This window comes from Pseudophryne corroboree, chromosome 10 (assembly GCF_028390025.1).
Source record: "Pseudophryne corroboree isolate aPseCor3 chromosome 10, aPseCor3.hap2, whole genome shotgun sequence".
Taxonomy (NCBI): Eukaryota; Metazoa; Chordata; class Amphibia; order Anura; family Myobatrachidae; genus Pseudophryne; species Pseudophryne corroboree.
This window is the reverse complement of record NC_086453.1, coordinates 99,767,146-99,792,323: the sequence shown is the minus strand read 5'-3', so window position 1 is coordinate 99,792,323 and position 25,178 is coordinate 99,767,146. Positions and strand designations below refer to the sequence as shown.

Genomic DNA, 25,178 nt, shown 5'->3' with positions numbered 1-25,178 from the left:
ATTACTTTGTGGAGTGTGCGTGCGCAGTGTCCGAACTGTGCGTGCGCACCCCGGTAGCTCAGTGAGTAGCTTTCAGCATCTCACTGGTGCGATCGCCTCTGCCTGATTGACAGGCAGACGCGGTCGCAGGGCGGGAGGGGGCATGCCAGCGGCGTTAAAACATGTTGGCGGAGCGTGATCCGGACCATTGGGGGGCGTACCCGGGCCGTTGGGGGGGAGGGCCGCAGCGGCTGCGTGACGTCACACGCAGCCTCTGTGACCCGGAACGCGGCGGGTAGTTCCCTGCCAGCGTGCAGGAGCAGCACAGGTAGGGAGCTACTTGCCAGGTACAAAAGCATTGCCACCGTGCGCTGCTTTTGTACCTGTGCAGGGGGAGGGGCTGACATGCGGGGCGGACTAGCCCTGTGCTGGACGCCCCCCCGCATGTTAGAGTAAATGATCGTAGATGTGCTAAATTTAGCACATCTACGATCAACTCTGAATTACCCCCAAAGTCACCAGGAATGGGTCAGACCCAGGTGAGCAATGCGGTACCAGGGGACAGACAGAATCGGGTCAAAGGAATAGCCAAAGCCGGAACCAGGAAGTTATTAAGAGCAGTACCAAGGGAGTAAGCAAGGAGACTAGTCAGATGGACCGGATTACTGGGAACACTAACAGAAACGTATGCTGCAGAACAGGTCAGGAGCCTAATGCTCTGGCACAGGTTAGTGCCCAGAGACTTCCTTAAAGAGGGACTGGTCCAAATCTGGCACCAGCATGATGTCACATCTTTGGTGCGCCTGTCCTATTACATCTAAAGCAGCGGCATGCACATCCCCAGGGGAGTCTCAGCCCCTGTACAGATCTGCCCACAGCAGCAGGGAAATACAGTAGATGCTGGCACCACAGGTCTGCCAGGGGGGAGGCACTCGATATACCCGCTGTCGGGATCCCGGCGCTCAGCATACCGGCGCCAGGATCCCGACAGCTATTCTCCCTTTTAGGGTGTCCACGACACCCCTGGAGGGAGAATAAATAGCGTGGCGCGCGTAGCCGTGCTCGCATCGTGGCTGGCGCAGCGAGCCTGCAAGGGGCTCTTTTGCACTCTCCCACTATCGGCATTCCGGCGGTAGGGATCCCAACCGCCGGCTAATCGTAGTAGACCCCTGCCAGGGAGACACTTCAGTGCAGTAGGTGCTGCCATGCATTGTCTTGCACTGTAAGTCACCGCTTTCTTGTTTTGCTAATACACTTATATACTGTGTTAGGCGCTGTGAAACCTTTGTTGTTTCATATAAATAAAGAATAGTAATAAAAACACCTCTCTATTAACTCTTGAATACATGGCGGTGCTGAGACAATCCTGCGATATTGCGATCCACGATGGTTCTCGGCACAGATAAGTTACATGAGAATACATTTCTCCCAGTGTCCTACATTTACATAAACACTCCCTGAAACAAACCATTCTTCACCCTGTTATTACTGTCCTATATTGAGGGGTTCCCTTTCAGTCGTGCGTGCACTTAGGGAGAGTTTCCAATCCACAATTGGCGCATGGAAGTACAGGCTATGCAGAGTCACACAGATCTCGGTCACACCTACACTGATAACTGCAGAGGAGAAACTGGAATGTTATGGGGCATTCTCAGTAAGGGTATGTTAGCACAAACATACCATGGACCATATTCAGTAAGGATTGCAAATTCAGCTTTTTATCAGAATTTGCAATCCTTTGACTCACATGCTGGAGGCCGCCCATAGCAGGGCAAGGCCGCCCAGCATGCTGTCCGCCGCCCACCCACTGCGATCACCATTTCAGAGTGAAATTTTGCAGAAATTGTGGAAGCCTGACTGCGACGGCAGGGGGCCCGCTGCCATCTCTTTGATCGTAGCGGCTGCGTGTGACAACACGTAGCTGCCCCAATAATGCCGCCAACACGCCCCCCGTTTGTGCCAACATGCCCCCGCGTCCCTGCCGCTGCTCCCACAATGCTCCGTCTCCACCTTGGAATCTGGCAGAGGCGTTCGTAATTACTGTTGGTCACCTGCAGTAAATGCGGGCGCATGCGTAGGATGGGCTCTGCGAATGTGCCCGCAGGGAAATCGCAAAAATTCCGGTTGGATCGCGATTTGCGAATTAGTCACCATATGCAGACCTAGATGTAAACTAAATATCCCAGTTTACAGGAGTGTCATTTGTACCTAGTATGGGGCAGGTGTACCCTGCTGACGATGACTAGTAGTAAACCTGGGGCATATACTATGGGCACATCTTGAGAACGGTACAGCTCTGCTTATGTGACAGTATACACATTTTTTAGTGCAAGCTCTTTAGGCCCAATTTACTTCCATCTCTAGAGATGTGCACTTGAAATTTTTCGGGTTTTGTGTTTTGGTTTTGGGTTCGGTTCCGCGGCCGTGTTTTGGGTTCGACCGCGTTTTGGCAAAACCTCACCGAATTTTTTTTGTCGGATTCGGGTGTGTTTTGGATTCGGGTGTTTTTTTCAAAAAACACTAAAAAACAGCTTAAATCATAGAATTTGGGGGTCATTTTGATCCCAAAGTATTATTAACCTCAAAAACCATACTTTCCACTCATTTTCAGTCTATTCTGAACACCTCACACCTCACAATATTATTTTTAGTCCTAAAATTTGCACCGAGGTCGCTGGATGACTAAGCTAAGCGACCCTAGTGGCCGACACAAACACCTGGCCCATCTAGGAGTGGCACTGCAGTGTCACGCAGGATGGCCCTTCCAAAAAACACTCCCCAAACAGCACATGACGCAAAGAAAAAAAGAGGCGCAATGAGGTAGCTGTGTGAGTAAGCTAAGCGACCCTAGTGGCCGACACAAACACCTGGCCCATCTAGGAGTGGCACTGCAGTGTCACGCAGGATGGCCCTTCCAAAAAACACTCCCCAAACAGCACATGACGCAAAGAAAAATGAAAGAAAAAAGAGGTGCAAGATGGAATTGTCCTTGGGCCCTCTCACCCACCCTTATGTTGTATAAACAGGACATGCACACTTTAACCAACCCATCATTTCAGTGACAGGGTCTGCCACACGACTGTGACTGAAATGACGGGTTGGTTTGGACCCCCACCGAAAAAGAAGCAATTAATCTCTCCTTGCACAAACTGGCTCTACAGAGGCAAGATGTCCACCTCATCATCATCCTCCGATATATCACCGTGTACATCCCGCTCCTCACAGATTATCAATTCGTCCCCACTGGAATCCACCATCTCAGCTCCCTGTGTACTTTGTGGAGGCAATTGCTGCTGGTCAATGTCTCCACGGAGGAATTGATTATAATTCATTTTAATGAACATCATCTTCTCCACATTTTCTGGAAGTAACCTCGTACGCCGATTGCTGACAAGGTGAGCGGCGGCACTAAACACTCTTTCGGAGTACACACCTGTGGGAGGGCAACTTAGGTAGAATAAAGCCAGTTTGTGCAAGGGCCTCCAAATTGCCTCTTTTTCCTGCCAGTATAAGTACGGACTGTCTGACGTGCCTACTTGGATGCGGTCACTCATATAATCCTCCACCATTCTTTCAATGGGGAGAGAATCATATGCAGTGCCAGTAGACGACATGTCCGTATCCGTAATCGTTGGCAGGTCCTTCAGTCCGGACCAGATGTCAGCATCAGCAGTCGCTCCAGACTGCCCTGCATCACCGCCAGCGGGTGGGCTCGGAATTCTGAGCCTTTTCCTCGCACCCCCAGTTGCGGGAGAATGTGAAGGAGGAGATGTTGACAGGTCGCGTTCCGCTTGACTTGACAATTTTCTCACCAGCAGGTCTTTGAACCCCAGCAGACTTGTGTCTGCCGGAAAGAGAGATCCAAGGTAGGTTTTAAATCTAGGATCGAGCACGGTGGCCAAAATGTAGTGCTCTGATTTCAACAGATTGACCACCCGTGAATCCTTGTTAAGCGAATTAAGGGCTCCATCCACAAGTCCCACATGCCTAGCGGAATCGCTCTGTGTTAGCTCCTCCTTCAATGTCTCCAGCTTCTTCTGCAAAAGCCTGATGAGGGGAATGCCCTGACTCAGGCTGGCAGTGTCTGAACTGACTTCACGTGTGGCAAGTTCAAAGGGCAGCAGAACCTTGCACAACGTTGAAATCATTCTCCACTGCGCTTGAGACAGGTGCATTCCACCTCCTATATCGTGCTCAATTGTATAGGCTTGAATGGCCTTTTGCTGCTCCTCCAACCTCTGAAGCATATAGAGGGTTGAATTCCACCTCGTTACCACTTCTTGCTTCAGATGATGGCAGGGCAGGTTCAGGCGTTTTTGGTGGTGCTCCAGTCTTCTGTACGTGGTGCCTGTACGCCGAAAGTGTCCCGCAATTCTTCTGGCCACCGACAGCATCTCTTGCACGCCCCTCTCGTTTTTTAAATAATTCTGCACCACCAAATTCAAGGTATGTGCAAAACATGGGACGTGCTGGAATTTGCCCATATTTAATGCACACACAATATTGCTGGCGTTGTCCGATGCCACAAATCCACAGGAGAGTCCAATTGGGGTAAGCCATTCCGCGATGATCTTCCTCAGTTGCCGTAAGAGGTTTTCAGCTGTGTGCGTATTCTGGAAACCGGTGATACAAAGCGTAGCCTGCCTAGGAAAGAGTTGGCGTTTGCGAGATGCTGCTACTGGTGCCGCCGCTGCTGTTCTTGCGGCGGGAGTCCATACATCTACCCAGTGGGCTGTCACAGTCATATAGTCCTGACCCTGCCCTGCTCCACTTGTCCACATGTCCGTGGTTAAGTGGACATTGGGTACAACTGCATTTTTTAGGACACTGGTGAGTCTTTTTCTGACGTCCGTGTACATTCTCGGTATCGCCTGCCTAGAGAAGTGGAACCTAGATGGTATTTGGTAACGGGGGCACACTACCTCAAGAAATTGTCTAGTTCCCTGTGAACTAACGGCGGATACCGGACGCACGTCTAACACCAACATAGTTGTCAAGGCCTCAGTTATCCGCTTTGCAACAGGATGACTGCTGTGATATTTCATCTTCCTCGCAAAGGACTGTTGGACAGTCAATTGCTTACTGGAAGTAGTACAAGTGGTCTTCCGACTTCCCCTCTGGGATGACCATCGACTCCCAGCAGCAACAACAGCAGCGCCAGCAGCAGTAGGCGTTACACGCAAGGATGCATCGGAGGAATCCCAGGCAGGAGAGGACTCGTCAGAATTGCCAGTGACATGGCCTGCAGGACTATTGGCATTCCTGGGGAAGGAGGAAATTGACACTGAGGGAGTTGGTGGGGTGGTTTGCGTGAGCTTGGTTACAAGAGGAAGGGATTTACTGGTCAGTGGACTGCTTCCGCTGACGCCCAAAGTTTTTGAACTTGTCACTGACTTATTATGAATGCGCTGCAGGTGACGTATAAGGGAGGATGTTCCGAGGTGGTTAACGTCCTTACCCCTACTTATTACAGCTTGACAAAGGCAACACACGGCTTGACAAATGTTGTCCGCATTTCTGTTGAAATACTTCCACACCGAAGAGCTGATTTTTTTGGTATTTTCACCAGGCATGTCAATGGCCATATTCCTCCCACGGACAACAGGTGTCTCCCCGGGTGCCTGACTTAAACAAACCACCTCACCATCAGAATCCTCCTTGGCAATTTCCTCCCCAGCGCCAGCAACACCCATATCCTCCTCATCCTGGTGTACTTCAACACTGACATCTTCAATCTGACTATCAGGAACTGGACTGCGGGTGCTCCTTCCAGCACTTGCAGGGGGCGTGCAAATGGTGGAAGGCGCATGCTCTTCACGTCCAGTGTTGGGAAGGTCAGGCATCGCAACCGACACAATTGGACTCTCCTTGTGGATTTGGGATTTCGAAGAACGCACAGTTCTTTGCTGTGCTTTTGCCAGCTTGAGTCTTTTCATTTTTCTAGCGAGAGGCTGAGTGCTTCCATCCTCATGTGAAGCTGAACCACTAGCCATGAACATAGGCCAGGGCCTCAGCCGTTCCTTGCCACTCCGTGTGGTAAATGGCATATTGGCAAGTTTACGCTTCTCCTCCGACGATTTTATTTTAGATTTTTGAGTCCTTTTTTTACTGATATTTGGTGTTTTGGATTTTACATGCTCTGTACTATGACATTGGGCATCGGCCTTGGCAGACGACGTTGCTGGCATTTCATCGTCTCGGCCATGACTAGTGGCAGCAGCTTCAGCACGAGGTGGAAGTCGATCTTGATCTTTCCCTATTTTTGGAACCTCAACATTTTTGTTCTCCATATTTTAATAGACACAACTAAAAGGCACCTCAGGTAAACAATGGAGATCGATGGATACTAGTATACTTATGGATGACGAGCGACTGCCGACACAGAGGTAGCTACAGCCGTGGACTACCGTACTGTGTCTGCTGCTAATATAGACTGGATGATAATGAGATAAAATTAAAATATATATATATATCACACTAGTACTGCAGCCGGACAGGTATATATTATGTAATGACGGACCTGCTGGACACTGTCTGTCAGCACTGCAGACTCCTAAAGTAAGCTACTAGTATCAAGAAGATAGAAAAAAAAAAAACACGGGTAGGTGGTATACAATTATGGATGGACGAGCGACTGCCGACACAGAGGTAGCTACAGCCGTGGACTACCGTACTGTGTCTGCTGCTAATATAGACTGGATGATAATGAGATAAAATTAAAATATATATATATATATATATATATCACACTAGTACTGCAGCCGGACAGGTATATATTATGTAATGACGGACCTGCTGGACACTGTCTGTCAGACTCAGCACTGCAGACTCCTAAAGTAAGCTACTAGTATCAAGAAGATAGAAAAAAAAAAACCACGGGTAGGTGGTATACAATTATGGATGGATGGGCGACTGCCGACACAGAGGTAGCTACAGCCGTGGACTACCGTACTGTGTCTGCTGCTAATATAGACTGGATGATAATGAGATAAAATTAAAATATATATATATATATCACACTAGTACTGCAGCCGGACAGGTATATATTATGTAATGACGGACCTGCTGGACACTGTCAGCACTGCAGACTCCTAAAGTAAGCTACTAGTATCAAGAAGATAGAAAAAAAAAAAAACACGGGTAGGTGGTATACAATTATGGATGGACGAGCGACTGCCGACACAGAGGTAGCTACAGCCGTGGACTACCGTACTGTGTCTGCTGCTAATATAGACTGGATGATAATGAGATAAAATTAAAATATATATATATATATATATATCACACTAGTACTGCAGCCGGACAGGTATATATTATGTAATGACGGACCTGCTGGACACTGTCTGTCAGACTCAGCACTGCAGACTCCTAAAGTAAGCTACTAGTATCAAGAAGATAGAAAAAAAAAAAACACGGGTAGGTGGTATACAATTATGGATGGACGAGCGACTGCCAACACAGAGGTAGCTACAGCCGTGGACTACCGTACTGTGTCTGCTGCTAATATAGACTGGATGATAATGAGATAAAATTAAAATATATATATATATATCACACTAGTACTGCAGCCGGACAGGTATATATTATGTAATGACGGACCTGCTGGACACTGTCTGCAGAATGCGTTTATAAAAACACCACACGACGAGTGTTTAACTTTTTCAGGCAGACAATCACAATTATACTGGTGGTCAGCAGACAATCACAATACTGGTGGTCAGTGGTCACTGGTCAGTCACACTGGCAGTGGCACTCTGGCAGCAAAAGTGTGCACTGTACTTAAAATATGTACTCCTGCTATAACTGCTCCCCAGTCTCCCCCACAATTAAGCTGTGTGAGCAGTGAGCACTCAGCACAGTCAGATAATGATATACAGTATTACATATGATGCAGCACACTGGGCTGAGCACAGATATGGTATGTGACTGTGTCACACTGTGTATCGTTTTTTATCAGGCAGAGAACGGATTAATTAAACTGGTGGTCACTGGTCACACTATCAGCAGCAAGTAGTACTCCTCCTAATAATATGCTCCCCAAAATTTGTGTCTCTCTCTAGTACTCTAGTCTAAACGGAGAGGACGCCAGCCACGTCCTCTCCCTATCAATCTCAATGCACGTGTGAAAATGGCGGCGACGCGCGGCTCCTTATATAGAATCCGAGTCTCGCGATAGAATCCGAGCCTCGCGAGAATCCGACAGCGGGATGATGACGTTAACCGAGCAAGGCGGGAGGATCCGAGCCTGCTCGGCCCCGTGTAAAAAAAGCTGAAGTTCGGGCGGGTTCGGATTCCGAGGAACCGAACCCGCTCATCTCTACTAATCAGCCCTAAAAAATTATAAGCAAAGTAAAGCTAGTTAGCTTGGTACATTCCTAGATGACAAAGTTAGGGCCCAATTTATCAATTAGTATTAATACCAGTGGCATATTAAGGGGGATATGTAATAAGCAGTGATAAAAGTGGAGAAGTGAGCCAGGGGACAAGTTGCTCATGGCAAACATACAATCAGCTGCTCTGCATACTTTTATAGTATGCAAATTATAAATGTTACGTCAGTGCTGATTGGTTGCCATGGGCAACTTCTCCACTGAATCACTTCTCCACTTTTATCACTGCTTAGTACATCTCCCCCTTAGTTTAGTATCACTGCGATACTAAAGAATAGGCAGCTGGTATTCAGCATTACTTACCTCTCTGGTGAGGTCCAGCAATGTCTCCTCCCTAGTGGCGTCCCCCGCCCTGCTGCTGCTGGCATGTGCGACGTCCAGTCTGTTTATGTGCATGACAGTTTCACCCGACGGAGACCCAGCATATAGACCATATCCCTCTCACCATCTATAGTTGGCAAAAGTGGTACATAGACCCCTATTCCTTTATATCCTCAGCCAGCATGTGATACTGTGATAATCCTTCCATTCTGTATGATAATTTTACTTCAAAATTTGATTATATGTAAAAAAATGTATATTCAGTGTCCTGTATTCACATAGGAGCATGTTTGTACTGTGTTATAGATAGCAATTTTCCCGCTGATCTTGTGAGGGAGGCGCGCAACCTAGAGCTCTGTGGTGTTAAAGCAGCGGAATCTGGGGATGTGAAGACAGCGCTGCAGAGATTCAGTGAGGCCATTGCGCTTCTTCCTGATCGGGCGTCTGCATACAATAATCGTGCACAGGCTCTGCGCCTAGAGGGCGATGTGACAGGTACATATATTATACTCACTCTTGTTGTATACTAACGATGTATGTAGCATAACAACACTTACATAGAGTGTAACCATTTCTTATGTCTATGTTTCTGTCCCCCGGCATTTCAGAGGCGTCTTTTAAGCAACATTTCCACATAGTAGTCTATAGGCTCTGTTAACATTTAGGTGCTTTTGGCAAGGAAGTCCTGAGCACCAGTTGTTTTCATTCCTCAAAACAGGAGCCACACAGGCAACCAGGAGAATAGTTGCTGAAGCCAACTGGAGTTAGAGAATAATAACAGCAGCACAGAGTATTTTAGTTCAGCCCAGGGTATAACAATCGATATTGCTGCGGGGCCTCTTGGAGGGGTGCAGCAGGGGGACAGGTGCAGCTGATGAGGGGAAGAAAATAATGTCCCCCTTTGCAGCACGTGGCGCCACTTCCAGGGGCCACACATAATATTTTCCATAATTTTTTAGAGGTGACATAGCCAAGACTCCCAGGTTTGGCCATACCCCTTCAGTACCCAGGCTCTGAGGCTATATCAACAGCCCTGGGAGAAAGGCCTCTTATGCTGGGCATACACTATACAAGTATCTGGCAGATAATCTGCCAGATCTGGCAGATTGGAATGAAAATCTGGCAATTGATGAGAGCTAATGACAATTGAATATTTGCTCCCAAACACTGGAAAATGGACAAAACCTGTCATTCAAACAAATTGGTTAAATCATGGATGTGGGGGGGGGAGGGGGGGGGGGCTGTCTGCCATGCCACCCCAGTACATAGGTGGGCCCCCTAAGCATGTGCCTCACGTGCCTAGTGGGAAATCCACCACTCCCACTCAGTTGATAACACCTCTCTTGTCTCCAAATCCCAAGTCTGCTGTCTGGATGTCATCCATAACTCCGCCCTCTGTTTTGCTCCCAGAATTCAGTCCCTTGCCCAAACCTGCCACTTTATCTCTGTAACATTTCCATTGCAGCCCTTCTCACTCTAGAATCCACCAGATTTATCATCCATGCCCTTATCATCTCCTGCCTTGATACTGTAACTGTCTAATCTCTGGTTTACCATTCTCGCATCTCATCCCTCCTTAATCTATACTCCGCTGCGCTGCCGACATCATTTTCATTGCTCGCTGCTCAACCTCTGCAGTCCCCCTCGTCAGAATCTCCACTGACTCTCTATACTAACTTACACCAAATCACTTACAAAGGTCCCCTCAGACGCATAGGTATCAACACTTGGAAAGCAATAAAGAGGAGAGAGATAAACTGCCAACCAATCAGCTCCCAACTGTCATTTTTCAAACACATCCTATAACATGGCAGTTAGGAGCTGATTGGATGGTACTTTATCTAACTCCACTAAATCCCTCTCCAAGCTTTGCTACATATGCCCTAACCACTCTTCCTACCCAGTAGCGGCTCTTGCCACGGGCAAGCAGGCTTTTTGCCCGGGGCGCCGCTACCCTGAGGGCGCCGCCGCCGTTGCAAGAGCCGCTACTAATTATCCTCCCTCCTTCCCCACTCCACGGCTCCTGGCCCCTGGCTGCAGCGAGTGCCGTGTGTGCCCGCTGCAGCTGGCGTTGCTGACTCACGCTACAGGTCAAAATTGACCCCTAGTGTCAGTGCGACGCTGCTATGGGAGAGACGTCATGACGTCTCTCCCATAGAGAGGAGCCGGCGCCCGGAGACAGCAGCGGCAGCAGCGGTCCGGAAGCAGGAGCGAGGCTGGTAAGTATTAGGGTTTCAAAGCGGCGCTACTACAGGGGGCACATACTGGGGTACTACTACTGGGGGCACATACAGGGGGCACAGCTACAAGGGGCACTACTACAGGGGGCACATCTACAGGGGGCACATACTGGGGGCACTGCTACAGGGGGAACAGCTGCTGGGGGCAAATCAACTGGGGGCACAGCTACTGGGGACACTGCTACAAGGAGCACAGCTACAGGGGGCACAACTACTAGGGGCACTGCTACAGGGGGAACAGCTACTAGGGGAAAATTAACTGGGGGCACCACTGCTGGGGCCACAGATACTGGGGGCAAATCTACAGGGGGGCACAAGTACAGGGGGCACAAGTACAGGGGGCACAGCTACTGGGGGCAAATCTACTGGGGGGAACAACTACTTGGGGCAAATCTGGGGGCACAGCTACTGGGGGCATAACTGTGGCCACGACCCCACCCTATGAAGCCACGCCCCTGTTTTGCCGCTGGGGGGGCAACAGTGGAAACTTTCGCACTGGGCGCCACAAGGTGTAGAACCAGCCCTGTTTCTGCCTCTACTACCCCTTTCACATTGCATCAAAAACCCGATATATTGCAGAGTTTTAGCCGTGTCAACCCGGGTCGAGCTGCAATGTGAAAGTGGCATAGTGAATTTACCGGGTCCAACAACCCGCTATTTCAACCCGGGTTAAAAGACGGATCGTACACGGTTCGGACCCGGTTCATTTGGCAGTGTGAAAGCCTCAGACCCGGTATATTCAACCCTGGAATCTTAAAAAGGAAGTGATAGGCTGTCTCCCTGCATGATGTCACCAGCCTGAACCTGGAAACAACAGGCAGCACTTTGTAAACAGTGGGCGAGCTTTAATACAGCATTCACAGTGCTTTTAAAATATGGCAACCGGGAGTGATAACAAAGTTAGGGAGTTGTTGAGGATTAGAGGGGAGGCTGAAATCGCCAAGCAAATTACAGGCACTGTAAAGGATGCAATAACCTATAAAAACACAGCTGAGACTATCACAAAGTCTCTACAGACATGTGCTCTGTCGGCCATTATTGCTGCACTGCTCAGAGCACTCCCCAGCCCCTCCTTTCACTGTGAAACGTCATATGTGAGACAGAAAAGTCCATTTAAAGTGACATCACACTGTTTTAAATGGGTGAACCGGGTTCAGTGTGAAAGGCACCAACATGGGAATAACCTTATAATAACCCGGCTCCAAAATGCGATGTGAAAGGGGTATAGCTTGTTCAGACCCGGGTCGGACGCGTGTTCAAAAGTCGTGTCCTTACCGGGTTTGCGATGTGAAAGTGGTATACATCTCTAACCTCATCTGCACTCACACTCTCTTTTAAGTTGTGCCGGATATAACAATACAAACTGAAAAATTGTAATTGTGGGGGTAATTCCAAGTTGATCGCAGCAGGATTTTTGATAGCAATTGGGCAAAACCATGTGCACTGCAGGGGAGGCAGATATAACATTTGCAGAGAGAGTTAGATTTGGGTGGGTTATTTTGTTTCTGTGCAGGGTAAATACTGGCTGCTTTATTTTTACACTGCAATTTAGATTGCAGATTGAACTCACCACATCCAAATCTAACTCTCTCTGCACATGTTATATCTGCCTCCCCTGCAGTGCACATGGTTTTGTCCAATTGCTAACAAAAATCCTGCTGCGATCAACTTGGAAGTACCCCCTGTATTAATTCAAATAACGACATTGCTCCCTTTCTGTTTCCTGGTATCGCCGTGAGTCTCAGTAATCAGATATGCTGAAACCATATTTGCCTACCTTGCTGCCCCCTCCTCCGGGAGGAGGCAGCGTTGTAGGTGCATGGGGGCGTGGCTTTCGGGCATGATGGGCCGTCTGAGGGCATGGTCAGATCAGAGCCAATGTGGGCTGTCTGGGGGCGTGGTGACGGGGGAAGTGGGCAGTCCGGGGGCGTGACATCACGATCGCATCATCGTGGCTCCACCCCTCGCTATACAGTGCTGAGAAAATAGGCACTGTATAGCAGGGGGCGGAGCTACGATGACACGATTCAGCGCAAATCACGTCATCGGATCCCCTCGGCCGCCCACTTGTTCTCTGCTGTGGGTGGCCGAGGGAGGGAGTGGTGGGCCTGACAGGGAAAACGGGAGGCTTGCCCACCCTTCAGAGGGGCCATGAGGGCCACCCGATTTTCGGGAGCCTCCCAGCCATTCCGGGAGGGTAGGCAAGTGTGTCTGAAACAGAGCAGCTCAAATCACTAACTAGTACTCTGGGACACGAGAATAAGATGTTAATACACTTAAATTCTAACCTGTAATTATCAGCTGATGCTGAAACTGCAGTAAGTGGTGATATCAGCATTTGCTCACCTGTCTTGTTTAAATGGTCCCCTTACAGCGAATACAGCACTGACTGGGAGATTAATGCTGAAGCATTTACAATTCTCTATTAGTCCCTTCAGGGACCTAATCATATTATCTAATTTATCTGCTGTTATATGGAGTGGTCTTCAGTATGCCGACTGACGGGATCCCGGCGCACAGCATAACGGCGCCGGAATCCCGACAGCCGGCATACCGGCACTTATTCTCCCTCGTGGGGGTCCACAACCACCCTGGAGGGAGAATAAAAGAGCGTGGTGCGCGTAGCGCGCCACCGTGCCCGCAAGGGGCTCATTTGCGCTCACCACACTGTCGGTAAGCCGGCGGTCGGGCTCCCGGCGCCGGTATGCTGGTCGCCGGGAGCCCGACCGCCGGCATATCGTAGTGAACCCGTTATATGATCTACTTTATTTAAAGCTGTAAGGGGATAATTTGAACAAACTCGGTAAGCAAAGGCTAGGCTGTACAATCATTTACTGCGGATGCAAAGGCTGCTAAGAATTACATTGTAGCTCAGTATGGCATAAAGAGGGTAATTCTAAGAATATATCGTTCTACAGCCTCTCCTTTTGCACATTTTGTTATGTTACAGCTTTATTCCAAACTGAAATAAATTATTTTTCCCCTCAAAATTCTACACACAATACCCCATAATGGCAACGTGAAAAGAGTGTTTTTGAGATTTTTGCAAATTTATTAAAAATAAACTAAGAAATCACATGTACATAAGTATTCACAGCCTTTGCTCAATACTTTGTTGATGCACCTTTGGCAGCAAATACAGCCTCAAGTCTTTTTGAATATGATGCCACAAGCTTGGCACACCTATCTTTGGCCAGTTTCTCCCAATCCTCTTTGCAGCACCTCTCAAGCTCCATCAGGTTGGATGGAAAGCGTCGGTGCACAGCCATTTTCTGATCTCTCCAGAGATGTTCAATTGGATTCAAGTCTGGTCTCTGGCTGGGCCACTCAAGGGCATTCACAGAGTTGACCTGAAGCCACTCCTTTGATATCTTGGCTGTGTGCTTAGGGTCATTGTCCTATAAAAGATGAACCGTCGCCCCAGTCTGCGGTCAAGAGCACTCTGGAGCAGGTTTTCATCCAGGATGTCTCTGTACATTGCTGCATTGTGGAGTGGCTTCCATCTGGCCACTCTACCATACAGGCCTGATTTATGGATTGCTGCAGAGGTGGTTGTCCTTCTGGAAAGTTCTCCTCTCTCCACAGAGAAATTATGTAGCTCTCACAGAGTGGCCATGGGGTTTATTGGTCACCTCCCTGACTAGGGCCCTTCTCCCCTGATCCCTCAGTTTAGACAGCCGGCCAGCTCTATGAAGAGTCCTGGTGGTTCCGAACTTCTTCCATTTATGGATGATGGAGCCCACTTTACTCATTGGGACCTTCAAAGCAGCAGATACTTTTTCTGTACCCTTCCCCATATTTGTGCCTCGAGACAATCCTGTCTCGGAGGTCTACAGACAATTCTTTTGACTTCATGCTTAGATTGTACTCAGATATGCACTGTCAAGTGTGGGACCTTATATAGACAGGTGTGTACCTTTCCAAATCATGTCCAATCAACTGAATTTACCACAGGTGGACTCCAATTAAGCTGCAGGAACATCTCAAGGATGATCAGTGGAAACAGGATGCACCTGAGCTCAATTTTGAGCTTCATGGCAGAGGCTGTGAATACTTATGCACATTTAGTTAGATTTCTTAGTTTTTTATTTTTAATAAATTTTAAAAAATAAAAAAAAACAAAAAACTTTTTTTCACGTTGTCATTATGGGGTATTGTGTGTAGAATTTTGAGGGAAAAAATACATTTATTTCATTTTGGAATAAGGCTGTAGTGTAACATAACAAAATGTGGAAAAAGTGAAGCACTGTGAATACTTTCCGGATGCACTGTATATCGATAGAACAAATATTACCTACAGGAGAATATATACAGAAATAAACTTCCCTTCTATAGACTACGTATTTTCTTCATTTATAACAAAGGATCTCAGATATAATAATCAGGATTGAGAAATTATTCAAAAATTAGAAGTCTCTACGGAGATAAATAGTTTTGATTACTTATATCTAATATAGCTATGAATACAGGGGGTCATTCCGAGTTGTTCGCTCGCAAGCGGATTTTAGCAGATTTGCTCATGCTAAGCCGCCGCCTACTGGGAGTGAATCTTAGCATCTTAAAATAGCGAACGATGTAATCGCAATATTGCGATTACACACCTCGTAGCAGTTTCTGAGTAGCTCCAGACTTACTCGGCATCTGCGATCATTTCAGTGCTTGTCGTTCCTGGTTTGACGTCACAAACACACCCAGCGTTCGCCCAGACACTCCTCCGTTTCTCCGGCCACTCCCGCGTTTTTTCCGGAAACGGTAGCGTTTTTTCCCACACGCCCATAAAACGGCCTGTTTCCGCCCAGTAACACCCATTTCCTGTCAATCACATTACGATCGCCAGAACGATGAAAAAGCCGTGAGTAAAATTCCTAACTGCATAGCAAATTTACTTGGCGCAGTCGCAGTGCGGACATTGCGCATGCGCATTAAGCGAAAAATCGCTGCGATGCGAAGATTTTTAACGAGCGAACAACTCGGAATGACCCCCACAGATTTTTTGTCTGTGAGTCATGAGTGACTTTGGGGGGGATTTATAAAGAGTGGACAAGTGGAGAGTAGCCCATTCCAACCTATCAGATTCTAGCTATCATTTTTATAGGATGTACTTGATAAATACTAACTCAAATCTGATTGGCTGTTATGGGCTAACTTCTCCACTGTCCACTTCTCCACTCTTAACACTGCTGAATACATCTATCACTATTTATGACTGTATACATACATACATACATACATACATACAAATCTTGAAATGTGATCTGGTCCTGTTCTGATTTTGATTTGCTCAAGCAATTGTTTTAGGCTCATACTCAATAGTGGCCAGTTAAGTCAAACAGTAATTGCCTAGCACAACTGCAATTTCAATAAGCACCTTAAAGTATGCCTAGTAAGTAACTAATTCAGAGTATTGTTTTTTTCTTGAATATGCTTTATACCAATCCTAATTTATTTTATAATGTGTATATGTCTCACAGTAGTTTATCTTGATTCTGAGAAGTTGACCATATAATTAAATTCCTTATCAGAGTTGGACCCAAAGACCAAAGTCTGATAAAGACTCGACGGGGCCCTAGACAAAATGCCAATATGACTCCTAGTGAAATCCATCCATACCCCTATATAATCTGTATGTACTTTTGTAAAGGTTAGATTTTATTCTATTCAAATTAGTAACTATATTTTTTTTATTATATTATTACTTAATATAGAGTTGTCTCATCAATATTGACCTTCAAAGCATTTTGAAGTTATGCTACCTACCTATCAAGTAAAGCATGTCACTGTACTAATTACTGTATGTAATAAGGGGCATGAAGGGCTTGGTGTAGTTCCTATAGAAACAACCCAAGCAGGATAACTGCCCTTCTAAAACAATAACAATGTATAATGCAAGTGCACAGTCAGGTTCATTATAGGAAGGGTTGGGCCCACAGGCATCGAGACCGATCATAAGGGACAGTTTTACCCTGAGCGTATGTGTGTGTGTGTGTGTGTGTGTGTGTGTGTGTGTGTGTGTGTATGTATGTGTATATATATATATATATATATATATATATATATATATATATATATATATATATATATATATATATATATATATATATACACAAACAAATATAGAAAACCACAGCACTCGCCACCCCAGAAGCGGGGTGCAGTGTCTGCACTCACCACTCATAGGGTGGGGTGCATGCAGCCCATGGCCACCTACCCAAATACATACAAAATAGAGAATTCAGCACTCACCATAGCAAGCTCACTTGTCCTCACAACATCAATAAATACATGATGGGGGTTTAGTTGGTGGATTGGCCAATGCACGGAAGCCCGCATACCGATTTTCAAGGTACCCCACCTTCATGCAGGTCCTACACTATCACAAAGCCTAAAGAATTAAAACCTGGCAACTGTATCACATATAATATAACTGCAAATATGCCCACTAGGTTTAATGTATGCCTGCCACATATCTAGTGGCTTTTAAAGGCATACTAGTCACCTGACACAGCCGATAAATTACTAAGGAGCAGCTGATACAGGTTTAGAACAATTAAGATTACACAGGGGTGCATGAAAAGGCCTGTGACCATGGTTAATAAGAGTTAACCAAAGATTAACCCCAAAATATACAAACAAATATAGAAAACCACAGCACTCGCCACCCCAGAAGCGGGGTGCAGTGTCTGCACTCACCACTCATAGGGTGGGGTGCATGCAGCCCATGGCCACCTACCCAAATACATACAAAATAGAGAATTCAGCACTCACCATAGCAAGCTCACTTGTCCTCACAACATCAATAAATACATGATGGGGGTTTAGTTGGTGGATTGGCCAATGCACGGAAGCCCGCATACCGATTTTCAAGGTACCCCACCTTCATGCAGGTCCTACACTATCACAAAGCCTAAAGAATTAAAACCTGGCAACTGTATCACATATAATATAACTGCAAATATGCCCACTAGGTTTAATGTATGCCTGCCACATATCTAGTGGCTTTTAAAGGCATACTAGTCACCTGACACAGCCGATAAATTACTAAGGAGCAGCTGATACAGGTTTAGAACAATTAAGATTACACAGGGGTGCATGAAAAGGCCTGTGACCATGGTTAATAAGAGTTAACCAAAGATTAACCCCAAAATATACAAACAAATATAGAAAACCACAGCACTCGCCACCCCAGAAGCGGGGTGCAGTGTCTGCACTCACCACTCATATATAATAGCCCAGATCTGTGACTTTGTGCTTCATTTGCTAACGCTGGGCGGAGTCAAAACACTGGGCGGAGTTAGTCAAATGAGTCACAGATCTGGGCAAATCTATAGGAGACTTAGAGCAGGAGCAGATGGTATGGGCATGGCACAGGCAGGGGTGCATACCTCCCAACTTTCTTCAGGCAGGAGGAACACACGCACAGCAAAAAGGGGGCATGGCTAACGGGAAAGGGGGCGTGGCTTCGTGGGTGGACCCGTGATTGTGAGCCACGCCCCAGTTTTCGGCAGTGAGGGGGCATGCCCAGCGCTGTGAGCTGCTGGCATGCCCCCAGCGGCGGATTATGAGTCCGGGGGGCCCAGGGCACTTGAGACAGGAACCCTATCTCATTGCTGTGCCTGCTGTGGGTTTGGGGGCGTGACCTAATTGCGGCCCTCGTGGCCACGCCCCCTTATGCAAATTATGGGATTTTTTTTTTAATGGGATTTTGGCCCTCAGCTAATGGTAAATCCAGAGGGGGTGGTTGCTCCCCCCTACACACCCGCACAGGCAGAAGACAGCAGGGAGGCTGCTGCCTCCATGCAACACCACAGACCTGCCAACACGCAGCAGCATGTGCTGACTGTAGCACAATGCTGCCGCTGTTACTGGCAGGACGGGGAGCTTCAGAGCTGGGACAGAGCTACTCCAGCCGCGGGCCCCCTAAAACTGTGAGGCCCGGGGTACGTACCCCCTGGGCCCACCCTTAATCCGTACCCCCTGATGCCCCCTCTCCCTCTGTCTCCACTAAATAGATGCTGTGTGCATGCTAAGCAGAACAGCGAGTGCAGGAGCTTCCCAACTGCCCCCCCACCCACCCCACCGCGGGACACTGCGGCCCGCGGGTGGGACAGTGGGACAGACCCGAAAAAATGGGACTGTCCCGCTAAAATCGGGACAGTTGGGAGGTATGGGGGTGTGTGAGGGGGTATGCCATACAGACAGACGGGCACCGGCTCACTGTGTACTTGACCCCCCCACATCAGCATACTCAGCAGGGTCTCTCTGGCGTGGAGGAGCGTCACTTTCTGGCACACTTCACGCTTCTTAGCTGCAGTTTTTTGGGGCACCTGCCGCTGTGCAGCTTCCGTACTGCCTCTGTTATCTCCAGCCCCGGCAACCGCAATGCTAGCTGCAGCGCTGCCGCCCGCAGTGAGGTGCGCCCAGCTCCTTCACACACTTTAGCCGGCGGGCAGCGCTGCAGAAGTCCGCGCTGCTTGCAGGCTCCGACCCCCTCCTCCCTCCAGCCGCAGCATCTCCTGGGGGCTAACCAGTCACTCCCAGTCTCCCCTTACCACAGTGCCCGGCAGCCGCGAGGTCCGCGCCGCGTGCATGCTATGACCCCCTCCTCCCTCCAGCCTCAGCGTCTCCTGGGGGCTAACCAGTCACTCCTAGTCTCCCCTTACCACAGTGCCCGGCAGCCGCGCGAGGTCCGCGGTGTGTGACTGAGGAGTGGGGCGGGGGGAGGGATGCGGACGGGCAGAGGAAGCAGGACTCCAGCCTGAGAGAGTCAGCCATGCCAAGTCTCCACCAGCAGCAAATCCAAACAGGTTGGAGTGGAACAGCAGCAGCCAGCAGCAGTGACTCCGGTAAGACACATCTGTCTGTCACCACTGTTTTGTCCCTAATACCAATCTCTCCCGTGTCCTGTGTTCTGTCATGTCCCTGTCACCCCTGGCCTTGCCCTGTCACCCCTGGCCTTGTCCTGTCACCCTTATCCTGGCCCTTTCACCCTTATCCTGGCCCTGTCACCCCTATCCTGGCCCTGTCAACCAAATCCTGGTCCTGCCGCCCCTACCCTGGCCCTGTCACCCTTATCCTGTCCCTGTCATTTCTGTCCTGGCCCCGTCACCCCTGTCCTTGCCCTGTCACCCCTGTCCTGGCCCCGTCACCCCTGTCCTGGCCCCGTCACCCCTGTTCTGACCCTGTCACCCCTGTCCTGGCCCTGTTACTGCATACCCTCCAACTACCTTTTTGGCAGGTATAGTACCCGCAGCGCCTCCAGACCCCTCCCCAATGCACCACACCTCCGCACCTTCCCCTCCACCACATGCGACACTCCACCCCTCCCCCACATGCTGTGCCTCCAGACCCCCTACACCACCAGCGGCTCCCACTCCCCCACCACCCACAGCACCTCCAGACCCCCTCCACCATCCACCCCCCATATATGTCTCCCCCCACACCTGCCCCCCTCCACCCACAGCATCTGCAGACACACTCCTCCATTCGCGGTCCCCCCCTCACCCACCCACGGCACCTCCGCACCTGCCCCTCCACCACCTGCAGCGCCTCCGGACCCCCTTCCCCGTCCACCGCACCACCCGCACCTGCCTCTCCCCACTGCGGTGCCTCCAGACCCCCACCCCCGGCACCCCCACCCCTTCCCATCCCACAGCACCCCCGGAACCCTTCACCCATCCGCAACATCCCTGCACCTGCCCCTCCCCCGTGGCACCCCTGCCCCTCCCCCACCTGCAGTGACTCCGGACCCCTCCCCCATCTACAGCCCCCACTCTTCTGTCTCTCCCCCACCCGCAGCACGTCCCAACCCTTCCCCATCCGGGCCCCCCCCCGCATCTGCCCCCCCTCCACCTGCAGCATCTACAGACACCTTTCCCCATCCGCAATCCCCCCGCACCCGCTCATTCTGTACATCGTGCCCTGCAGGTGCTGTTCACGCCATCGCAAGGGGCTGCGCCTCCTTCACCATCGCACGCCCTTTCGTTGTGCAATATTTAACCACTAACAAAGGAATGCAGGTAATACTCCATATAATACAAATATTGAACCCCATATAGGCATGCAAGGGTTAAAGGGGCGTAGCCCCTTGCGACGGTGTGAAGAGCGCCCGTAGGGCGCGATGAAGCACCTAGTATATATATATATATATATGTAATGCACTCCTGCGAAGTCGTCTACTTTAGGTCTTAGCCTGTTTTAGCAATTGTTTTCTGGATACCCTGCACTCTTATCTTCTGTATATAAGTTTTATTTGAGGTTCAATACTGTGATTTACACTGCAAGTTGGATATTGCAATTGTTTATGTAAAAAATATATTTACTGTAACCAGGTGCGTAAGTCATAGATACAACTCTGGTGCCCCCCTTAAAAAAAAGGGAAAACAAAGACTGTGTGTGTGTGTGTGTGTGTGTGTGTGTGTGTGTGTGTGTGTGTGTGTGTGTGTGTGTGTGTGTGTGTGTGTATGTGTGTATATATAAATACAATTTACAGAATTATATAGGTAGCGCTCTCATCCAGTCTATAGGGACCAGAACCTACAGTGAATTGGCAGGGCTGTGTGACAACGGCTGGTGGGTCAGGGTCAGACTTAGAGTCAGCCGTCTGCAATACACAGAATCAGCGTTCACCGTCGGGTCCCATCTCAAAGTCCAGCAGCAGCGGGTACACCATTGCTTGCAGCAGCGTGAGCTGAGTGGTATCAGGCAGGGCGCCGCCCTATCCCCTATTGCAGGTGTTAGCAGGGCTCCTGGGACATAGTCAATTAATTACAGTATGCAGCAGCTATGGGTGTGCTGCTGAGCTCCGTTGGAAAAGCAGTTGTCACACTTGGATCTCACTGTGGATCTCACTGTGAACCCTGCAGGTGCTGCTGTACGTGCAGGTGTCCCTTCAAGGCTTGGAGCCCAGAGGCAGGTGTCTCCATTGCCTCTGGGAGTTCCGCCTCTAACTGTATCTTATGGGCCCTACACACTTTGCGATCCGCCGCTGAGCCGCATTGTTCATCGCTGGTGCCTCCACACTGAAAGATATGAACGGTATCTCGTTCATTAATTAATTAATTAATTAATTAATTAATGATCGTTCATATCTTTCAGTATTCTCGCCCAGTGTGTAGGGTCCATTAGTCAAGCTGTTACTGTGTGTTCCTACTTCTCCTCTATTGGACACCATGTACTATGTACTCCTGTTTGTAGACAGCAGTTCTGCACTTTGTAGCATCATTATAACTTATTAAGGTAAAGAGCCAGCACGCTGCAAAACTCTCTATATGTATACAAATGGCTGTGATCATCTGTTCATATCTTGGCATATTGGCATAAATAGAAAACAATTTTAGGGTTGCTACTTTATAGTGTTGATCAAATAAGCTGTAAAACTTGTATTAAAAAAACCTTTATGCAATAAATAGTAATAACTCCGCAAACAATGATAAATGGCTGTAAAGCAATTGTCTCTTCTTCCATTACCAGGTGCCCTGCAAGATCTGAACCGTGCAGTGGAACTGAGCAGAGGGAAAGGGGTTGCAGGCCGCCAGGCTCTGGTACAGCGAGGACTAATTCTGCGCCTGAAAGAAGACAATGAGGCAGCCAGAAACGACCTTCAGCGAGCAGCTAATCTAGGCAGTGACTTTGCCAGACAGCAGTTGGTTCTCCTAAACCCATATGCTGCTCTCTGTAACAGCATGTTGAGGGACATGATAAGAAAACTGCAGGAACCAGAGATACAGGAATGCTGATAGTCACAGGCTGGTGAGAGGCAGGACAGTAACTGTGCATTCAGTACAATATAACACACAGACAAGCAGCTTCCTCTGCACACCATATCCAGGTCAGGAATTCCACAGACACAGCAATAACTGCAGTGGAATAATAGCTCTCAGAGCTCCTTGTATTATTGTATCCAATAAACTGACTGTATCTATGAAAAACTCAATTTTTGCAACATGTATGGGAATATTTACCTATATAAATAAACAGAAGTAAATATAAGTGTTTGCATTGCTTATTATTTTACAATAAATGTAATTGCCTATTTATTTATCCTTTCCCCACATCAAATACAGCTACAGTTAGTGCTTCATTCCATGGAAACAATGACTCCGAGGTGAACGCAGATTATGTGCGACTGCGATTTCTCACAGATTCTCAAGTGCCAAAATATGCAAATGCCAGTGTAAGCATACTGCCTGTGCACGACCGTGTGACGGACTGAGCACACTCTGCCATGCCCACTTTGCATATCTGAGCAATGGTGAACTCACCGGACGATTCAATTTGTCCATCACTGATGCAAATCCTGCAACATGACCTATTCCATTAGGTACAAAATGCTCTGTTCCTGGACTTCCTTTCCAGTGGCGGTTCAAGAGGTGGGGCTGCAGCATAGTCCAAAATTCAGATAGGGGAGCCACACCAACTGACACCCCAAACTGCCAAACATTGCCTGCCGGGGCTTATTGGCAGTTTGTGTCATCCTGCCTGTGTACTGTTTCCCACAGCTGCATTTTATCATATACAGTAAATGACGTATATGGACTTACAGTTCAATAAATCTTTTATCTTAAATGTTTCGCTATTCGTATAAGATGTAAATTCTGTAGTCTTTTTTGGGGGCATGTGTACATGTTTTACAAGTCTGTTTCCCACATCCTTCCGGTTTCTTGGGGATCCATGTACATTTAGTCATCCCCTTGTTGAAAATAACTTTCACTATTATCTCTTTTATACCTAAATCATGGGTCACAGTCGGGAGCCTGACACGGGAGCTACCCGGCTGCGACCCATGTCAGCCCCCTTTTCCACCAAAGTCACCAGCCCGGCATATTGCCGGGTTGGTGACGTTGCCGGTGACTCGACAGGGGCGGTGCTTAGAAATCACATGATCTCCAAGCGCTGCCCAACCATTCATTGTAAACGGGAAGCCGGGTTGTGCCATCTGGCTCCTGTTTACACTGCACAGTTTGCCGGGTTGAACACATGTTCAACCCCGCAAACTATCCGAGGTGGAATACCGGGTCACTCAACCCGAGCAGCAACACGGGTTATGCACACGCATGTGCAATTACCCATGTTATATGCTGGGTGTGACTGTAAATGATTAGATTTCCTAAAGATAACCGTACCGTTAAAGGGGAGTACTCACGGAGAGATCCATGCTTAAAATCTAAGCAATCTGACTAGATTGCTTAGATTTTAAGCACAGATCACTCGTGTGATAGTCTACGTGAATGTGACTGTGCAGTGTGGCTGGTGGCTTACAGACAGTATGACATCACGAGGAATAGCAGCATCTCCCCTCTCAGCTGTGCCATTCATTCACCAACCAGAGCCTGGTCCAGCTATCAATCAAACCCTGCCAGCACAGGTGGGTCTATGAAGAGTATTGTAATGTCAATAAGAAGCAATGTGGTTTAGTGTGAATAAGGAATGATACGGTGCAGTGTAATGTGAATAAGCAGCAGTACAGTCTAGTGTAAAGTGATTGAGTGATACGGTGCAGTGTAATGTGAATAAGGAGCCATGTGGTGTAGTGTAATGTGAATAAGGAGTGATACGTTGTAGTGTAATGTGAATAAGTAGTGATACAGTGTAATGTAATGTGAATAAGGAGCAATACGATGCAGTGTAATGTGAATAAGGAGCAATACGATGCAGTGTAATGTGAATAAGGAACGATATGGTGTAGTGTAATGTGAAGAAGGAATGATACGGTGTAGTGTAATGTGAATAAGGAGCAATACGATGCAGTGTAATGTGAATAAGGAACGATATGGTGTAGTGTAATGTGAAGAAGGAACGATACGGTGTAGTCTAATGTGAATAAGGAGCAATGCGATGCAGTGTAATGTGAATAACCTGTTTTGGTTTGGTTTCAGGAGGTCCCTGACCAGAGATGACAATTCCTGGGCCTTCTCCTCTGGGAGAAACACCTTCTTCTGTTCTGTGTCCAGAATCATTCCCAGGAAAAGCAGACGCGTCGTAGGAATCAGCTGCGACTTTGGGATATTCAGAATCCAGCCGTGCTGTTGCAACACTTCCTGAGAGAGTGCTACGCTGACCAACAACTGCTCTTTGGACCTCGCCTTTATGAGGAGATCGTCCAAGTACGGGATAATTATAACTCCCTTCCTTCGAAGGAGTATCATCATTTCGGCCATTACCTTGGTAAATATTCTCGGAGCCGTGGAGAGACCAAACGGCAACGTCTGGAATTGGTAATGACAGTTCTGTACCACAAACCTGAGGTACT

The 25,178-nt window shown here is 48.3% G+C and overlaps 1 protein-coding gene across 1 annotated transcript in view; it reads left to right on the top strand.

Moving 5' to 3' along the window:
* TTC36 (tetratricopeptide repeat domain 36) overlaps positions 1-22,918 on the top strand; it is a 28,571-nt gene extending 5,653 nt beyond the window's left edge. The window contains exons 2-3 of the mRNA XM_063942638.1: positions 8,997-9,185; positions 22,400-22,918. Of these exons, the coding sequence (XP_063798708.1) occupies positions 8,997-9,185; positions 22,400-22,665 (455 nt within the window). The 3' untranslated portion in view covers positions 22,666-22,918. The remainder of the gene's footprint in view (positions 1-8,996; positions 9,186-22,399) is intronic.
* The last annotated feature ends 2,260 nt before the right edge of the window (positions 22,919-25,178 follow it).